Genomic DNA, 16,346 nt, shown 5'->3' with positions numbered 1-16,346 from the left:
CTATGGAGCTCCTTAAAGAGCTGCAAAATGGTAAAAAACAATTTCCAGATGATTTTTAAGGATAGTTCATTATTATGGCTTGCAAAGCAACTGACAATAATTTATGAAGTATTGATCACATAACATTCAGGACTTTTTCTCCACAGCACCTAAACAAGCTCCCTAAAGACAACAGAAGACACAAAAATACTATCTTCATACAAATAATTACCTGGATAACCTACAATTGTTGCCCCAGTCTTGTGGTAAAATTGCAAAAACAGGTGACCATGTTCTCCTATGTCCCATCTCCCAATTTTTCATATATAATCTACACCATGAAAACATTTTCAGGTTCACATCTTGAAAAATGAGAAACAGACTTGTTGGCTAAATGTGGGTAACTTGTTTTTTACTTGAATAGTTCATTGCATAGTGTCATCAGAAAGCATTTTTTAGAAGCTTGTTTCTTTCACAAGGAGATACAGAAATCAAACAACTGACAGTCCTACTGAGATTTGGTGATGACTAAGTGATGACTAAGTTGTACATTCCATTTTTTTCTTTCAAGGATCTTTCAAACAATTATTGTACAATTTTTCTAGACAATTTGAGTGTTACTGCTGCTAAAAACATATTAGCTATTCCGTTCAGAATTATTTCCGAGAAATACTTGGAGTAAAAGCTGAGATGAGCACATTATAAAACTTATACACATGGATTCATAAGAGAAAAAAAAAAGACGAACTTTGAAGAAAATGAATGCCACTGAAAGCATTTTGAATTAAGAGTGTTAGGCTGCAATTAGATGCTGGTACAAACACAGAATTCCCATCTTTCCAAGACAGTTTAACTAAAAAATAGATCCTAAGTGCTCTCATGGGAATGCTACTCTGACAGAATGCAGAGTATATAACTTTTCCATTAACAGCATATTATGAGAAGTGGATCTGGTTAAGTCTAAATGTTCAGGGAAATGATCTTCAGCTTCACCTCAACTCCAGCACATGGTGTCAAAGAAAAATGATAAAAAATGAGACTCATAAAGTTATTAATTTTAGGGAAAAGCTATGTTTAGCCAATGGGAACAGATTAACAATTCTAGATTTTTTTTAACTGCTTCTACCTTCCTTTAATTTTTTGAAATACATCTTCATAACCTAATACAATGGAAGAGGAAGAGGAGGACACAAAACCTACAGAGTTCAGGGACAGGAGAAGGCAAGTTTCTGCCTCTCCTGTGTCTCCACACCCCCTTGACTCCTAGCTGATGAATAGGAATTTTCCAAACCCCTTAGCAAGAAATATTTTTAAATGGTCAAGAGGTAACAAAACTGGGTTTAACTAGAAGTTAATACTCGTATCCACAAAAGTAACAGAGCAAAGAGTAGGAAATGGTAGTCCTTCTCAAATTTTAACTACTAATGAAGAAAATGCAGAAATCAGAAAATACAGCTTACGGTCCATGGCAGCACTGACATTTTGTGGACATAAGGGGAAATGAGTCTTTCATTTCAGATCAGATCAGTAAATCTGAAAATTTGAGACAAGTTAAATTGAGTTAAATTAAGGACAAAACAAAACAAACAAAAAACAAATGGAAAAGAACAATAAAGAACTGACTGCAGATTCATGGGAATTTGCATCAGTTCCCCAACACTTACAAGCAATAAAAGCACAGCCAAGGTTTACAGTTGCCTCAAAGCACTGCAGCCTCTTGCATCTTTACTACAGATGTCCTGTATTCCCCTTCATACCTCTCACCACCAGAATCGTCCAGAAAGACAGCTTTGGCCATTCCCAGCACTCAGATGACTACTATCACCTTGCATATCATCTTCCTAGGCCTGATTTCAAGCAACATTCATGCTGAAGACACTAAAAAAGGAAGAATTAGCTGGTTTGCTCATACATGAGCCTCTTCTTAGTCATGGCACTAGTTTGATGTTCTTCTCTTTCAGAACACACTAGACTGATAACATTAAATTTTGTTAAGGTTAGCTGAATTTGAGTAAATGGGTTAAATAAACCAAAACCAAACAAGACTTACATAAGGTTTATGATCACATTTTCTTCACTTTATCTCCTTCTCAAAACCAGCATTATTTTTAGTTTGATCTCCTCAGATTTTTTTCTTGTAAATTTCCATGTAGGTATACACAACCTCAGCCCATCCTGAGCCCTCAAGTTAAAAGTCCTAGGGCCAATATGATTATGTAAAGTAACTCACTTTATGAAAATTCATTAGTATCAGCAGCAATAGTAATACAATAGTATTCACCACCAAGCACCCAGCATTACATGGATTTACATAGCACTGTTACAAAACAGCTACAAAACCAAAGCATTTCTGTGAAGTTCTGTCAATATAATGGAAAAGAAACATTTTTCCGCACTGTTAAAAAAAAAAAAAAAAAAACAACAAATACAAAACAACAAAAAAGCATTAAGCCATTCAGTCATTCTTGATGAAGATTTTGTATAACAAAACATGTTCTCACTCAGCATTAAATTTTCAAGATTTTTACATTTTCAGTATATACTTCTAGCATGGGTGTTTTGGTTTTTTTCCAGTGTTTGTTTTGTTTGTTTTTTAACACTGTCTTCAGTTTTAAGTTAATACATTAAACAGAATAAATAGTCTGTAGTTCGGATAGAAAACTATGTTAAGAATGAATCACAAAGTAGATTATCTTTCCATTGATAGCCCACAGGGCTTTTTTTGTCACTTTTTCAAAAGGTTTTATTTAAACATACACACAGAGATCACATACTACATTATTGTTGTATGTCAAAATAAGCAAGCAATTCTCACTGCCAAAGCTGGTGGTTCACACACAGGCAGGGGAAAAAAAGTATTAAAGTCTCAAGAGGACATTTGTTTGCATAAGTTATTTTCTGAGAAATTAAGGCGCCCAAACTGTGCTCATCTTCACCTAAAAACTCAGGTCAGTTCCTAGCATCAGCTGCTATAGTAAGTCTCACTGTAAACCAGAATGACAAATTGCACATAACATGCAATTAGAATGAAACATGGCACAAAAGCATTAAATACATTACATGAACTCAGATCTCAAGATAAAGGATCTTACTGAAGTTGGCCCATAGCAATTTGAACAAAGAGCAGTGGATGGATAAAGTCTTTACATTTTAAAAGTATGAAAACCAGAACTCAGAAAATATTTCATAATCAGTGTAATTTTGCAAGAGCAAGCACTTACAGATTTTATATAAGTCTGTATTGAAGTTACTCTGTAATGCACAATTACTGGATTTTAAATGCCTGACAATATCACCAAGTCTTAGAGTGACTTCCCAAAGTAATTTTTTGATCCTGCAGATTAATACTTTAAACGGAATATGAAATTATGTTCTGGAACAAATCAGTAAGGTGGAACAAATACAACACTAGGATGCAGCCAGACTAACACTGGTGTAAAGTTTAGGTAGTCTAGCCCTAGGTTGGCTATTCAAAATGTTACATTAAAAATGTTACTAACCTCCATTAAAAGACAAACAAACAAACCCCCCCCCCCCAAACGTTATTTAGGAAAACTCCAAACAAAATCGATCACACAAAACCCAAAAAAAGCAAAACTAAATACCCCACACAGTTCCTTATCGAATCTTACTTTAGAACAGAAGAATTACTTTTGTGTATTTTGTACTCTTCGGCAGGGATCTACGAAACAAAACCATGTTTTGACAAACAGAACCTTTTCTGAGAAGGGTTCATAATCATAAACACATTTATATTTTGTGACATGGGAAAGGGCAAGTCTTTAACAGTTTGAAAGTCAGGAACATGGAATGTATCAACAGAAAGACAAGAGCGATTATTTACATGTTGAGGGAAGTTAATTGTTCTTTATGAATTCAGTTTCCCCTATATAAATTAGAAAACTACAAAAAATTGAAATAGGGAGAAAACTCCATTGTCTGTAAAAGTTCAAGAAAAAATATCTTTGCAGCATTTTCCTTAGACGATAGCGTACTGCTCGTATAGAAGGTCTCTTATCCTATAGAAGTCCTGACAAAGACAGCCTTCCAATCCAATGCGCCCCGTTTCAGTCTGAAACGACAGACATGATTCTATTTATTATCTTTACAATCATGAGAAGCTTAATTTCCTTTCAAGAATATTATTTATCAAAGAGTTTAAGACGCAAACCACCTACCCTGCGGACAGCCACCAGGTTGTTGCACACGAGCACTCCTCCTACAAATTCAGCTTGTATGCCTTCCCGCAAGAGAACTTGTTTGAAGTCTGACAGCCTTGGCTCGTTCATGAACACAGACTGATGCCCAAGAACCTTTAAACAACACACACTAGATTAATAATTCTGCTGCCTTCCATTTTTCCACAGATCTTCTCATCAGTGTGCTAAGCAGCAGCATGACCTAGACTACAAGACTACAAATGAGAAGGTTGATCCTATTTCTGTTCACCTGCAGCAAGACAGGATAGGAAAGCCTTAGAAGTTATGCATCAAACAAAGGAAAAGTTTCCTTCTTTGCTCACATATTGAAGATAAATGGAAAGTTGTCACTGAAGACCCCTTTTCCAAGCCATGGTATGCCAGGGACAGAGCTGCACTGCTGATCAGTACACCCTTCTGTGACAGTTGTCATGAATCTGAACAGAAGCTAAGAGTTGGCCCCACATTTATCTAGCTCCTAGATCAGACTACATTTTGGACTGTCCAACAGTATCTTAAAAAGCAATTCTAGGACTAGAAGACACTCTAATCATTCAATTAAAAGATAAAATAATATCTACTCACATGCAAAGTATTTTAAATTAAGAGTAAAGACTGATTTCCAGAAAAAATACATTCACTCTCAAATTACTACTAGAGAAGCAGAGAAATATGAATTTCAGAGATCTGTATCTCAAGTATATGGAATGTTTTGTTGATGCTATAGAAAATACATTAAAAGCTAAAATTACTAAATGCCATCTCATCTCCAAATATGCATGTCCTAACTACAAATATGACATGTGCTTATTAAAATCTTATCTTCACAATTAGACAGTACTTTACGTTAGGCACTGTTAGTGGATGCAAGAGATTATCCTTGTTGCAAAGCAAAAAAACTGAACAAAGGACACTACCAGGTTTAACAAGAAGAAAACCAAACAAAAATTCAGTTTCAGCTAGGCTTTCATTTGCGTAAGATCACAGGATGAACCTCTAAACACTATTAAAAAAACAAATAGAGAGCTCTTCAAAAAAGAAGCCCAGAAAAGCATAATTTCTGTACCTCATGAGGTGGCAGGGGTTCCAAAGTCGGGATGATCTCACTCTCCTCACACATCTCCTTGTCATCGTCACCAAAGAGGCTTTTCATGGCCTTTTGTTGTGCAATGACACTAGAGTCTGAAGAAGGCACATCCACTTGCATCTCTGACTCTTCCTCTTCCCTCAGCTCTCCCTCTTCCAAAATAACTCCTGTATCCACTTTGGAAACCCGCATGTCCAGAACACCATCTATCCAAGCCAGTTCAGCATCCTTGGCTTTACAGAACTGAAGGGAGCTTACAAGAGAGTCTTTTAACCTGACCTGAGTTGCACAGAAATAAAAGTACTGTTAGTTAGACAGAAAATACAGACAAGAGTTGCTACTTGCAATGTTAAAAATGAGCACTTTTCCTCTCACTCTTTCTCCACAGTGGTTTCATATATACTCTTTTGGGGAAGGACAAAACTGGTATCACCAAGGCAAGATATTCCATACTTTCAAAATTTAGTTTGTATAAGGCTCTTCTCAATAATCCACTTAAAAAGCAGCAGAGATAAATTCTTTTCTTTTGGTTAAAATATTAGTATTTTATTGTAAGAAGAGATGTTGTAAATATCTGATTTTAAACTGACCAAAACTTTCTGTTACTCTGATTCTGTTACCCTCTGGTGCATTCCAGGACCTTAACCCATTAAATAAAAGGCTGTTATCCACATGAGATTGTGCATGATCCCCATTGCAGAATCAAGGCTGTAGGAACAATACTACAACTAACTATCCATCTGCAGCACAGTCCATTCCAAGGACACTGGAATTCCAATGTCCCACTCACATCTTTCTAATTAAATGTCTCTTAATGTATACTTAATCTGTTCAGAAAGTTTCAACCAGAAAAAAACCCTAAAGCTATGCAGACTGAATTTCCCCTTTATATGTATTAAAAATTAAACTAAAATATTAAACATGAAGCAATGACAATTTTAGTCAGATAACTATAATGTGAAAAATCACAATTGTTTTATTTCTTACACACTAGCAATCCTCATAGCTTAAAAGATAAACCACAAAACAAACAGAAACCCCCCCAACAACCAACAAACCAAACACTGAAAACACCACTGTTGAGATTGTGAGAACTGCATGATTCTGAGTAACTGGAACTTTCACTTCCTACAGACTCACAGATTTTTCTTTGGAATGAGGCAGAAATACCTGTTTGAACTATTCTACTAATGTTTTTCTATTAACTTTAAAAGGAGAGAAATAATAAAGGACTAGTGCCTAAAGTACATGTCAGAAACTTTCCTCTAATAATGTCAAGAGTTGACACTTGGGACAATGCACAATTTTCATGTAGTTCACAGAAATTAACCAAGTTTTCTTATTTAGAGCTTAACCATGAAAATTAAATGCAATATATTAACTCAGTGCAACACATTATCATACCTTCACTTTCCAAGAAGCATCACATTAACTTTTTTGGGGGTGGAAGGAGGGTAAGGCTGTCTTTATTTATTTATAATATTAACTTACTCTTAAATTTACATATTTATTCTTAGATACTATCTAGGTGATGGATTTTCTTTCTTTCCTCTCTAAGCAAATTCCAGTACCTTACCTGGTAAATGTGAGTTTCACTGGTTGCATCTACAGTTTCATGCAGTTTTGGCATGTAAACTTTAATATCTTTTCCACCAAAAGCTCTGCAACATTCTGCAAGGTCTTGACTGGCCTCAGGTGGTCCATGGACAATGATCAGTTGTCTCGGCTTCATTTGGTTAATTATTTTCTTAATTGAGTCACCATCTGAGCGTCCTTCATAGTCAATGTATGTAACTCTGGCTCTAGTTTGAATTAAAAACCCAAGAATAATTTTTTTTTAGCTTAAAAGATTAAATGTTTAAGTGTTCCAAAATATTTCATTTAGAAATGCACAGTATTTTAACATTATTCTGCATCAGCAAAATCTGTCAGCCCAAGGTGTGCTATGGATCAGTGAAATACAGAATTATGAAATATCAGCACGAAGTTGTATTTAACACTTTACACTCCACAAATTCACTTACATAGAGATAAGCATATTTGAGTAAGTTCTTCTTTTAACACAATATATATCCATTTGAGTATCTAAGCTAACGTACTATTCTACTGTTTGCTCTTCCTTTCACTTGTTTCCATCACATAGGAAACAAACTGCAAATTTCTTAAGAGTAGAGAACCACAAGAATCTGTATTGTGCTCCCATGAAGAACAGTAAAAAAATTAACTTGGATAGGCTGGGGAATAAAAATTTAAATTAAAAACTAATCAAAGAGACAAAAAAACAACTCAAAAAAACCCCACAACAAAACCCAAAAAGCAAATCCTGTCCCACACTCTTATTTCAAGCTAGCTTTTCACTCAGCACGCACTGTACCCATGCCACCATTCTAGCAGAACTAACAAGAACAAAGCCACGCACTTTATCTCCATGGATTCTGTTGCAGAAATACATTTGGTAGGAACATCTGATAAATCCTGGTCCATAGGCTCTTCTCCATTTGTCAAACCAGCTTCTAACTTGCTTTTTTCTTCTTCTGTTGCTTGCAGTTCTGGAACTAGAAAATCCTCAGGTCTAAAGAATGAAAAGTATTTTGGGTTTAACAGTCTTACAATAAAACCAAAGCACTACAGAATATCAAATCAAGCAATGCTGACTATTACTACTGAGATGCTTTATAATTGTTATTGACAATGATTTTATTTACACTTGCTGTCAATACTTCCACATTTTCCAATGTGGAAAGTAACACCTTCCTATCTTAAAAAAGAAATGTGGTATCTGGGCAGTAGTAGTAAATTTATGTTTTCTAGAAAGTATTCCTAATGCAAATAGGACAAGTATCACTAGATTTTTCTAATGTTCTTTACCCTCATTATAAATTTATCAAAATTATATGTTATTTAAAAGCAGAAAAAAGTCAGGTTAAAAAAAAAAATCTATAGGATAAAAAAAAATCAAAACAAAAATAAAACAAGCAAAGAAACAAAAAAAAACAGGAAGAGCAGAGTGGAAACACACCCTAAGAGGTGTGAACACAGGATCACCACTCTGCAGCTTCAATCCTATCATAAGCTTCCTGTGCAAACTGTCCTAACTGTTCATAAGTTACTGCAGTTGGAAGAGTATGTAACAGTGCTGCAAAAGAGATAAAATCATCATTTTTATTTTTACTCTCTTTTATATTGCACAGCCACCACATGTTTGTAAGCATTACTAACACATACTTGATAATCTCTCCATATTCATCCCACTTAATTCTTTCTTCAGGGGCTGGAAACATCGGATAAGATTTCTTTGCCTGTTTGAAGAAGCTTCCTTTACGGCTACCTTCACCTTTCATCATCAGATCATGTTTGGTCTTATGTACAGTTGGCTGATCAATATCCTCTTCAGCATCACTCTCATCACTGGAATCAATATCTGCCCTGAAATGACATTAAAAAAAAAAGAAATCGCACAATCTTTTTTTCTTCAGGTTTAGAACTACATAAACACACAGACCAGAAAACAAAAGTTGACATAACACTGACCAAGGACAAGGAGAGCTAGTGTATCTGTACAGTCAACAGCAGATGAAACAGGTCTAACATAACAAAAGATTAATGACAACCATTCCAAACACCTCAGTGTCCTCAGACAAGTCTACCAAAGCTGATTTTCATTTATGCCTGTAAATGGATGAAGCAGCAGAATAATGACACAGAAATCTCAACGCTGACCACAGCTGAGTGCCATAGCAGCCAATATACTTACTCTTTAGACTGTTCTAACTTCTTAGCTGCTTCTTTCTTTATTTTCTCCTTTTCTAGGTATTCTTCAAGTTCTTTTCCTTCCAACTTGACACGTTTTCTCAACTGCAGATACAATTAAAATTAGTATTATCATGAGTAGCTGACTTTAATGCTTTTCCTATACTCTGCTGACAATACTTGTATTTAAGTATCAAGGGCAAGTACAACTTGCATGGTCACATATAAAACACCATGCCAATGCATAACACCTTGGTTCTCAATTAACAATGTTATCATTTAGTAGAGTCTATTTTAACAGAAAAGAATTTCTAAAAGTATTAAAATCAACTAGCTTTAAAGAAAGCTCTTAAACACTTTCAGGAAGTATAACTCCAATAAGTGAACACAAATACTCTGAGATTACCATTTTTTTTTTTTAATTTTTGTGTCACATCAAACCAGAAGAACCTGGCAAAGTCATACTAGCAGACAAAACAATGGTAAGTTTTGTTTCTTGTTTTCTGAAGATCGACTTTGACTTTAGGTTACTTTGAAAATACTGAATTCCAATAGTAGTCTAATACTACAATCAGTGCTTCCAATCCAATTTAAAAATTAAAATAAAGCTGCATCATCAGGACTGAAATTAGCACTGGAGGGACCCCCATAAATACACAATGTTTACCAGAGAGAAGTTGACACCCGTATATAAATAACTGAAAACAAAACATGAATAACAATTAAGTGCAGCCTAATTCCTAGCTTTTGCTTATCTTTCTAACTCTGATGGGACATACTATACTAATTTGAGTTGATTCTCCCCTCATCCAAACCCAGAGTATTTTCCAGCAAGAATAATCCATGGCCAACTGCAAGTTGAATGTTTTCTGCTCTAACAAAAACATAAAGGAAAGTGTTGTCTAAATATTTGAAGGTAACTTCATGCTTATCTCTATGGGTTATTTATTTTGCCACACAACCAAAACACATTTTGCAGTTCCTAATACAAGACCTATCTTTATGTAAGTTTATCCACAATTGGTTAAACATGCAACATACCCATTTCAAATTTCTCTTCACCACTGGAAGTATTTTCAGTACATAAAAAGGAAATTAAGTTCAGTTTTGCTCACATTACCCCAGATGGCCCACAGTAAAAAGCTTCTGAGACACAGACAACTCTTACCTCAACATCTATAACTTTTTCTGAAGGATTATCAATCAGGAATCGTGCTAATGTTCCAGGTGTAGTGCGGTAAGTTAAAATTATAGAGTTTTTGGAATCCTGGCACCACTGAATGAAAAGATCTCGAGAAAACCCACACTCTAAATCAGGCTGACTGGCAAGAACAACTTTTGGACTAGGCACTCGAGCCAGATCAGACAGACTATGACATAAGGACAGATGTCGGAACTGAAAAGGATTGTTTCTCTTGTCTTCAAAGCACCTCATCAACTTGTCACTCATCCATTCGACCTAAAGTGGGCATTAAGGAAAAAGTCAGCTATAAGAATAAAAGTTCTACAACAACATACAAACCTAGTATGAAATACAAGGATGCAATATTCACATGATTACATCAGTGTTTCTCAGCAAGTACAAAAATAAAGCTGAGTGTAAACAACACAGAAACAGGTACTTTAAGTCCTCTTTTTTAATACCTATGAACTATGCTAACAAATCTTGTGATAAAAATAGAAATGAGTACCAAGAAACATGCACATAATCAATGACTGGAGTATTGTGTTACTTGATACAAAGATCTGAAACCCAAACACACACTGCAGAATACAGATAATGCACAGTATTTACCCATTTTTACTGTTAAAAGCAGGATACTTTTGCATACATGTTCCACTACCATCTTTGCAATTGCATTTTAAAATCAAAACAAACCTGTGATTTAGAGAACTCCACTACATTATAGCTGACATTATTCAAAAGTGCTAGAGAGTAGACTCCTAATCCTGCATCTTTTGTTCTCCAGATCTGATCAAGAAGTTGAGCAAGTTCCAGAACTCTGCCTGCTGTATCCACGGCTATTAATACATTTCCATCGCCTCGTAACGTCTCCAAAACATTAGCTAAGAATTAAAAACAAAACAAAAGCTACTTACACTTTGAAACAAAAATTAGAATATTTGTGGCTTTTTTTTTCCTTCTGTCACACTAGCAATCAAAATCAAAAGCGAAATGAACACCCAAATAAATTCAGCTTCAAAAGAGAAACCACACTTCCACCCAAATTAAAAGTAGATGGAATTATCTTGGTAGCTCTGAAAATCTCACTGCCTTGATGCTACATTTTTCTTGGTTTTTTCTTTATTTTAATTTAAAAAAAACACAACAAATAAACAACAAACACTAAAATGGAGTTGAAAAAAGAATGTGCCAAGGAAGGTAATTCAAAAATCCCTTAAAAAGAGAATAATTGGTACTGTGTAAAATACACCATTTTCAAATATGGTTCATTGTTTTCAGGACAATATTTAACCTACAGGACCAGTACCATTCACAAAAGATAAGTTAAAATTGGTTGAATTTTAAAAGGTTCTTAATTTGGCTGCTGATTAATTTCTCATAGAGGAAGGATCTACATTGGCTAATAAATCACACTGCACTTATTGCAAGCCCAAACATAGTACATACTCAGTAGCTGTTCATCCCTTTGCTTCCTCCTGGGTTGTACATAAGTAGCATTAAATGAATCTGTAATAAGCAATGAAGGCCTGCTCAACATTTCCAAGGAACATCCATTCAGGTGGCTGTGGAAAAAAGGTGAACTCTCACTTTTTGTTTTTATATTTTATGAGAAGAAAGAAAAAAAAAAAAAAGGATAGCTATTTTCCAGATGTTTGCATATACAGAAAACAAACTCCTCAGCAGCTCAATGTTACCAGCTTCAAATCCACAAATAACTAAAACTCAGCAGAATATAGAATCCCAGAGCTAACTGACTGCTTCAAACTGACTAATTTGAATGCAAGTAAAATTAGTGGCATTATTAGAGCTGGAAAGGCACTGCTACTTCCATACCTGTTTATCACACACCAAATAATGCACATCTAACACGATGTCTTAAGAAATACATTGCTACGTTGGACTTACATCTCCCTCTTGTGGTTGAAATCAACTGCATAAACAATTTCTTCCTCTCCATCCTTGACAATCTTCCAAATTGTGCCTCCTATCATGTGGCCAGCTGGTAATGGTGTGATTGACAAACCATGTCCTTTGCCTACAAGAGTTTTCAGTATTTTAAGTATATTAGAGGTATTAAAATCCATTACTCTGAATAACAGACAATAATTTTAAAGAACTGAATACCAATATTATTACAGAGAAAAAAATGAGTGAAATATGAAAAGCTAGCAGTGCATCTACCCTTCCCATCTAATCAGTACCTTCACACTTTTTTGCAATTCACTTCTATTTTGCCTCCAGAATCCCTCCACCTCCCAGCAGTCCTCAGAGGCACTGCAGAGCTGCTGTAACTACAGACCTTAACAACAGTAAATTATATAACAAATGTATGACAGGAAAACAAGTGCACTGGTGAAAGGAAGACCCCTGTTTGGGGCAGCACAGTATGTTTACTGTATCATGACCTGTCCAGGTGCTTACAAAATCACATAAAAATTACACAAACTTCAAGTTTTCCAAAACGACACACATGCAAGTCAAACAATACCATGAAAGCTGTCCACAGTAAGGGATTACAGACCTTTTCTGCACTTGACTTTTTTTTTTTTTTTTTTTTTTTTTTTTGTATGCACTGCTGCTCCTGGTCACTGGTGCTGGCCTAGATCTTTGACTGAGTGCAATGAGACCACCCATGACCATTACTCACTGACTTTTCTGCATTCCACTAACTTAAACAGCAGTGCACAGCTTTATGAATAATGAAAGCATGCATCATCTTAGATGCATCTATCAAGTCTTTTCTAGTCAATTCCATTAAATATGAAAAAAGTTGTTTTTAAAAAGTTGTTCACTAAAATTATTTATAAAAAATTGTCATCACATAGCCCAGCTACAAATACCTTGAATAAGATTAACCAGTCTTTCAAGGATGGGATCCCATTTCTGTTTTCCAAACTACAGGACAAGTATTTTGGCAAGCAGCATTCAGGAACTGGGATACACTGCATCTTGGAGACAAGCTGCTAGAGGTCAGCTTGTATGTGTCTTTGATCAAGACCAGGTTTTCCTTTCCATTCTGATCTTTAAATTCAACAAGTGAAAAGCTGCCAACTGTGCAGATGCCTGGCAATAAGCTACACTATCATTAAGTCAGTGAAGATCTCATTAAACCATACAAATGCTGTAACTTAATCTCTGCAACTTCTTCATTCTCTAGAAAGCTTTATTTATTGGTTACTGAAAAGTTTTGAGGCATCTACCACTAAAGCATCAGTAAATGTTTTTGAGAGACATGAGCAAATTCTAATGAAAGTTACAAAAACACCGAAGAAAAACAAATGTCTAAATATGCTTTGGAATGTCATCACCTTTAAGTGGAAATTCTACCCATTTCCACATACTATTACTAAAGCAAATGTTCAAATTATTCAGACTGGCACAGGGCTACTGCATTCTACCCGAAAAATTCACAATGTTCCAAAATTTACTCCCTTCAAAAAACAAACAAACAAAAAGTTACTTTAACTCTTAATGACTCTGTTGCCTGTCATGAGAAGTCCTTTATTGAAACTTTGGTGAAAACTTTACCTTTCAAGTTCACAATCTGAGAAAACTTCAGCTGCTGTATCTTATCAAAAGCTGCATCTACATCGTCCAACGTAAAGAGTGTGAAATCCTCAGTGTTATGGCGGGACTAAAACAAATCAGAAGTACAGAGCATTCAAGAACCTCAGCATTCAGCCATATCAAAGACGTTGGGTATGAAAGCTTCAACCTCCACATACCTGGTAGAGATCATACATAAACATCTGTCCCATTTTATATACAGGAATAGTTGCATAAATGGCACAGTTCAACCCCATTTTTCCAACTGCATATGGAAGTGCACCAAGATGTAGAGGGTCAGGATGAGAAAGAAGAACAGCATCAACCTGGTGTACATGTCTACAAAAAGATGGACAGCAGAAGTTGGTGAAAGAGTTATATATGATGCCATATAAAACTTAAATCCCTCCATATTTAGAACAAAGATTTTAAAAATCAAAATTTACAAACATTTTCAAATATTCAAGTACTTTAGAATGCAATAATTTCTGAAAACATAATTTCAGGGTTTGGAACACATTAATTCCATATTAAATTATTCATTATAAAAACGTTAATATTTAGTTGGATTACATATTAGTCTGAGAGTATGAGAAAGTATTAGTATGAGAGAGTACATTAACAGAGAGACCAAAAACATTATCACTGCAGACGCACTACAAATTGTTTATACAACTAAAAACCTAAAACAAACTGTAACTTTTCTTCTGATGAGAAAGACCATGAAAGAGGACCAAAGATACAACAAACCTTATATTGACATGGATCAAATCAAAATATACTTCTTTAAAAACAGAAAAAACATCAAATACATAATTTTAGAAAAGTGGAACATCAACTTGGGGGGGTTTATTATCTTTAAAAACAAAAGAATTTTTTTCTTGCAAAGCGTTGAATAAAATAAGAACACAAGACTAAAAACTTACTACCGTTAAAAAGGGGACTTTGCTTCTCAGATAAGAGACTTGTAAAATTTCAAAGCTATCCTAGTACATAACACTTAGTTAAAAGAAACACTACTAGTGTGCCAATGCTAGAAAAGTGGATCTATTAAAAAAAACAACCCAACAGCAAACACTACAAAGCCTAGTTTCTTTCAGAATTTCCAGGTTTCAGTCCTAACCTTTTATTCATCACGTGCATCCTCCCTGTAAATCCACAGAAGCTCAGTATTTGAGTCTAGACAAGCTTATTTCTTTTCAGGGAAGGGATAACTAACAGATGCTGTTTTCCTGACTGGCAGTGTATTCAACTTGAAACAAGAGGCAAGAGTTGAACCACTGTATTCAGTACACACACACTATGGGTTCTTTAATTAAAAAGTTAGTTAACCATTTTGAAGTAGTTTAAAGCCAAGGTCAGTCTCTTATAAACTGCTCTGTGTCATGTACATGAAAAAAACCCAAAACATCCAACCTAAACCAATCACAGAACAGCTTGAGAACCACAGTTAGATGTACCTCTTTATTGACATTCAAGGAAAAGCCCTAAATTTTTACCGTAATCTTTCAGCAGTTAAATTCCCTTAATACAAAACATATTTAAAACAGACACACAAAAAAACTACTTCTGGATTAACATCACCATACACAAACCACTGCATGGTATTCTGAAAACTTTCAGGAGAGGAAACGACCTATTTAAAAAAAATGTGTATGAATTTAACTTACTTCCTTAGAGAATCAATAATATCCATAGAAAAGTTCTCATCCCAGCCACAGTCCAAAAGAAAACGAAATTCATCTACTTGCAACAGGTAGCAAAGGGCAGATTCCTCCTGCACCCCTGAAAGTGTAGTCAACTTGATAATCGATGTCATCTTCCTCTCCAGGAGTTAATCTCCAAAAACCTAATCTGAACAAGGGAAGACGATGTTTCATTGACTAATCCAAAGGAAAAGTCTATTTATTCAGATCTAAATTCGTAGGTTTCTGAGACTACAACGGGTAAATTAAGTTTCAGTTATTAACTTTTGATTGTTGTAGGTCCTCTTGTTATTAGTCAGGTTTTTTTCTACAACCTACAGAAGGGCTCAGTGGCAGCAGCGCACCCTGCGGCAGCTCCCCCCGGGCCGGATGGGGCTGCCGGACATGGCGCATCAGGGCCCGCGGCTCCCAAGCCCAGTGACTGCCCCAGGGGCACACAGCGCCCCGACCGGGCCCGCCGCCGGGACAGCGGGACGGCCCTGAGGAGGGGAGTGAGCTTCCCGGCTGGGCCTGCAGCTAAGGGGGCGAGCCCTGAGCCCGCTCCTGCCTCAAGAATAAGAAAGAAGGAGGAAGAGCAGAAGGAGGAGGAGGAGGAGGAAGAAAAAGAGAAAGAGGAGAAGAAGGAAGAGAAGGAAGAGGAGGGCGAGCTGGGCGAAGACAAGCCGGGCTTCTCACAGCTCAGGAGCGGGCCGAGCGCGGCTCCCCGTGGGGGTGGAGGGCAGAGAGACGTTCTGCTGCGGGCTCTGTGCCGGTGCCGGTACCGGTGCCGGTGCCGCTGGTGCCGCCGCTACCTGCCTCGAGGGCCGCCCGCGCGCCGGCCTCTCTCAAGCCCACCGGGGCGCGCGCCGACCACCGCCTTCCCGTGCGGCACCTTCCGCCATCTTGCGGGAGGC

The 16,346-nt window shown here is 36.3% G+C and overlaps 1 protein-coding gene across 6 annotated transcripts; it reads right to left on the bottom strand.

Moving 5' to 3' along the window:
• Positions 1-376: 376 nt before the first annotated feature.
• CPSF2 (cleavage and polyadenylation specific factor 2) lies at positions 377-16,346 on the bottom strand. Of its 6 annotated transcripts, none has more exons than XM_030451847.1 (15): positions 16,129-16,346; positions 15,418-15,601; positions 13,927-14,086; positions 13,730-13,835; positions 12,107-12,236; positions 11,648-11,763; positions 10,895-11,082; positions 10,184-10,474; positions 9,020-9,120; positions 8,491-8,691; positions 7,685-7,837; positions 6,842-7,067; positions 5,245-5,544; positions 4,158-4,292; positions 377-4,051 (listed from the first exon to the last, which is right to left on the bottom strand). In XM_030451847.1, the coding sequence occupies exons 2-15, from the start codon at positions 15,564-15,566 to the stop codon at positions 3,959-3,961; spliced, it is 2,349 nt and encodes a 782-aa protein (XP_030307707.1). In that variant the 5' UTR covers positions 15,567-15,601; positions 16,129-16,346; the 3' UTR covers positions 377-3,958. The 6 variants fall into 6 exon arrangements, with proteins under 6 accessions (XP_030307707.1, XP_030307708.1, XP_030307706.1 ...); XM_030451848.1 differs by having other exon boundaries at positions 16,245-16,344; XM_030451846.1 differs by having other exon boundaries at positions 3,546-4,051; positions 16,249-16,331.

This window comes from Calypte anna, chromosome 5A (assembly GCF_003957555.1).
Source record: "Calypte anna isolate BGI_N300 chromosome 5A, bCalAnn1_v1.p, whole genome shotgun sequence".
Taxonomy (NCBI): Eukaryota; Metazoa; Chordata; class Aves; order Apodiformes; family Trochilidae; genus Calypte; species Calypte anna.
This window is presented reverse-complemented; position numbering and strand designations above follow the sequence as displayed.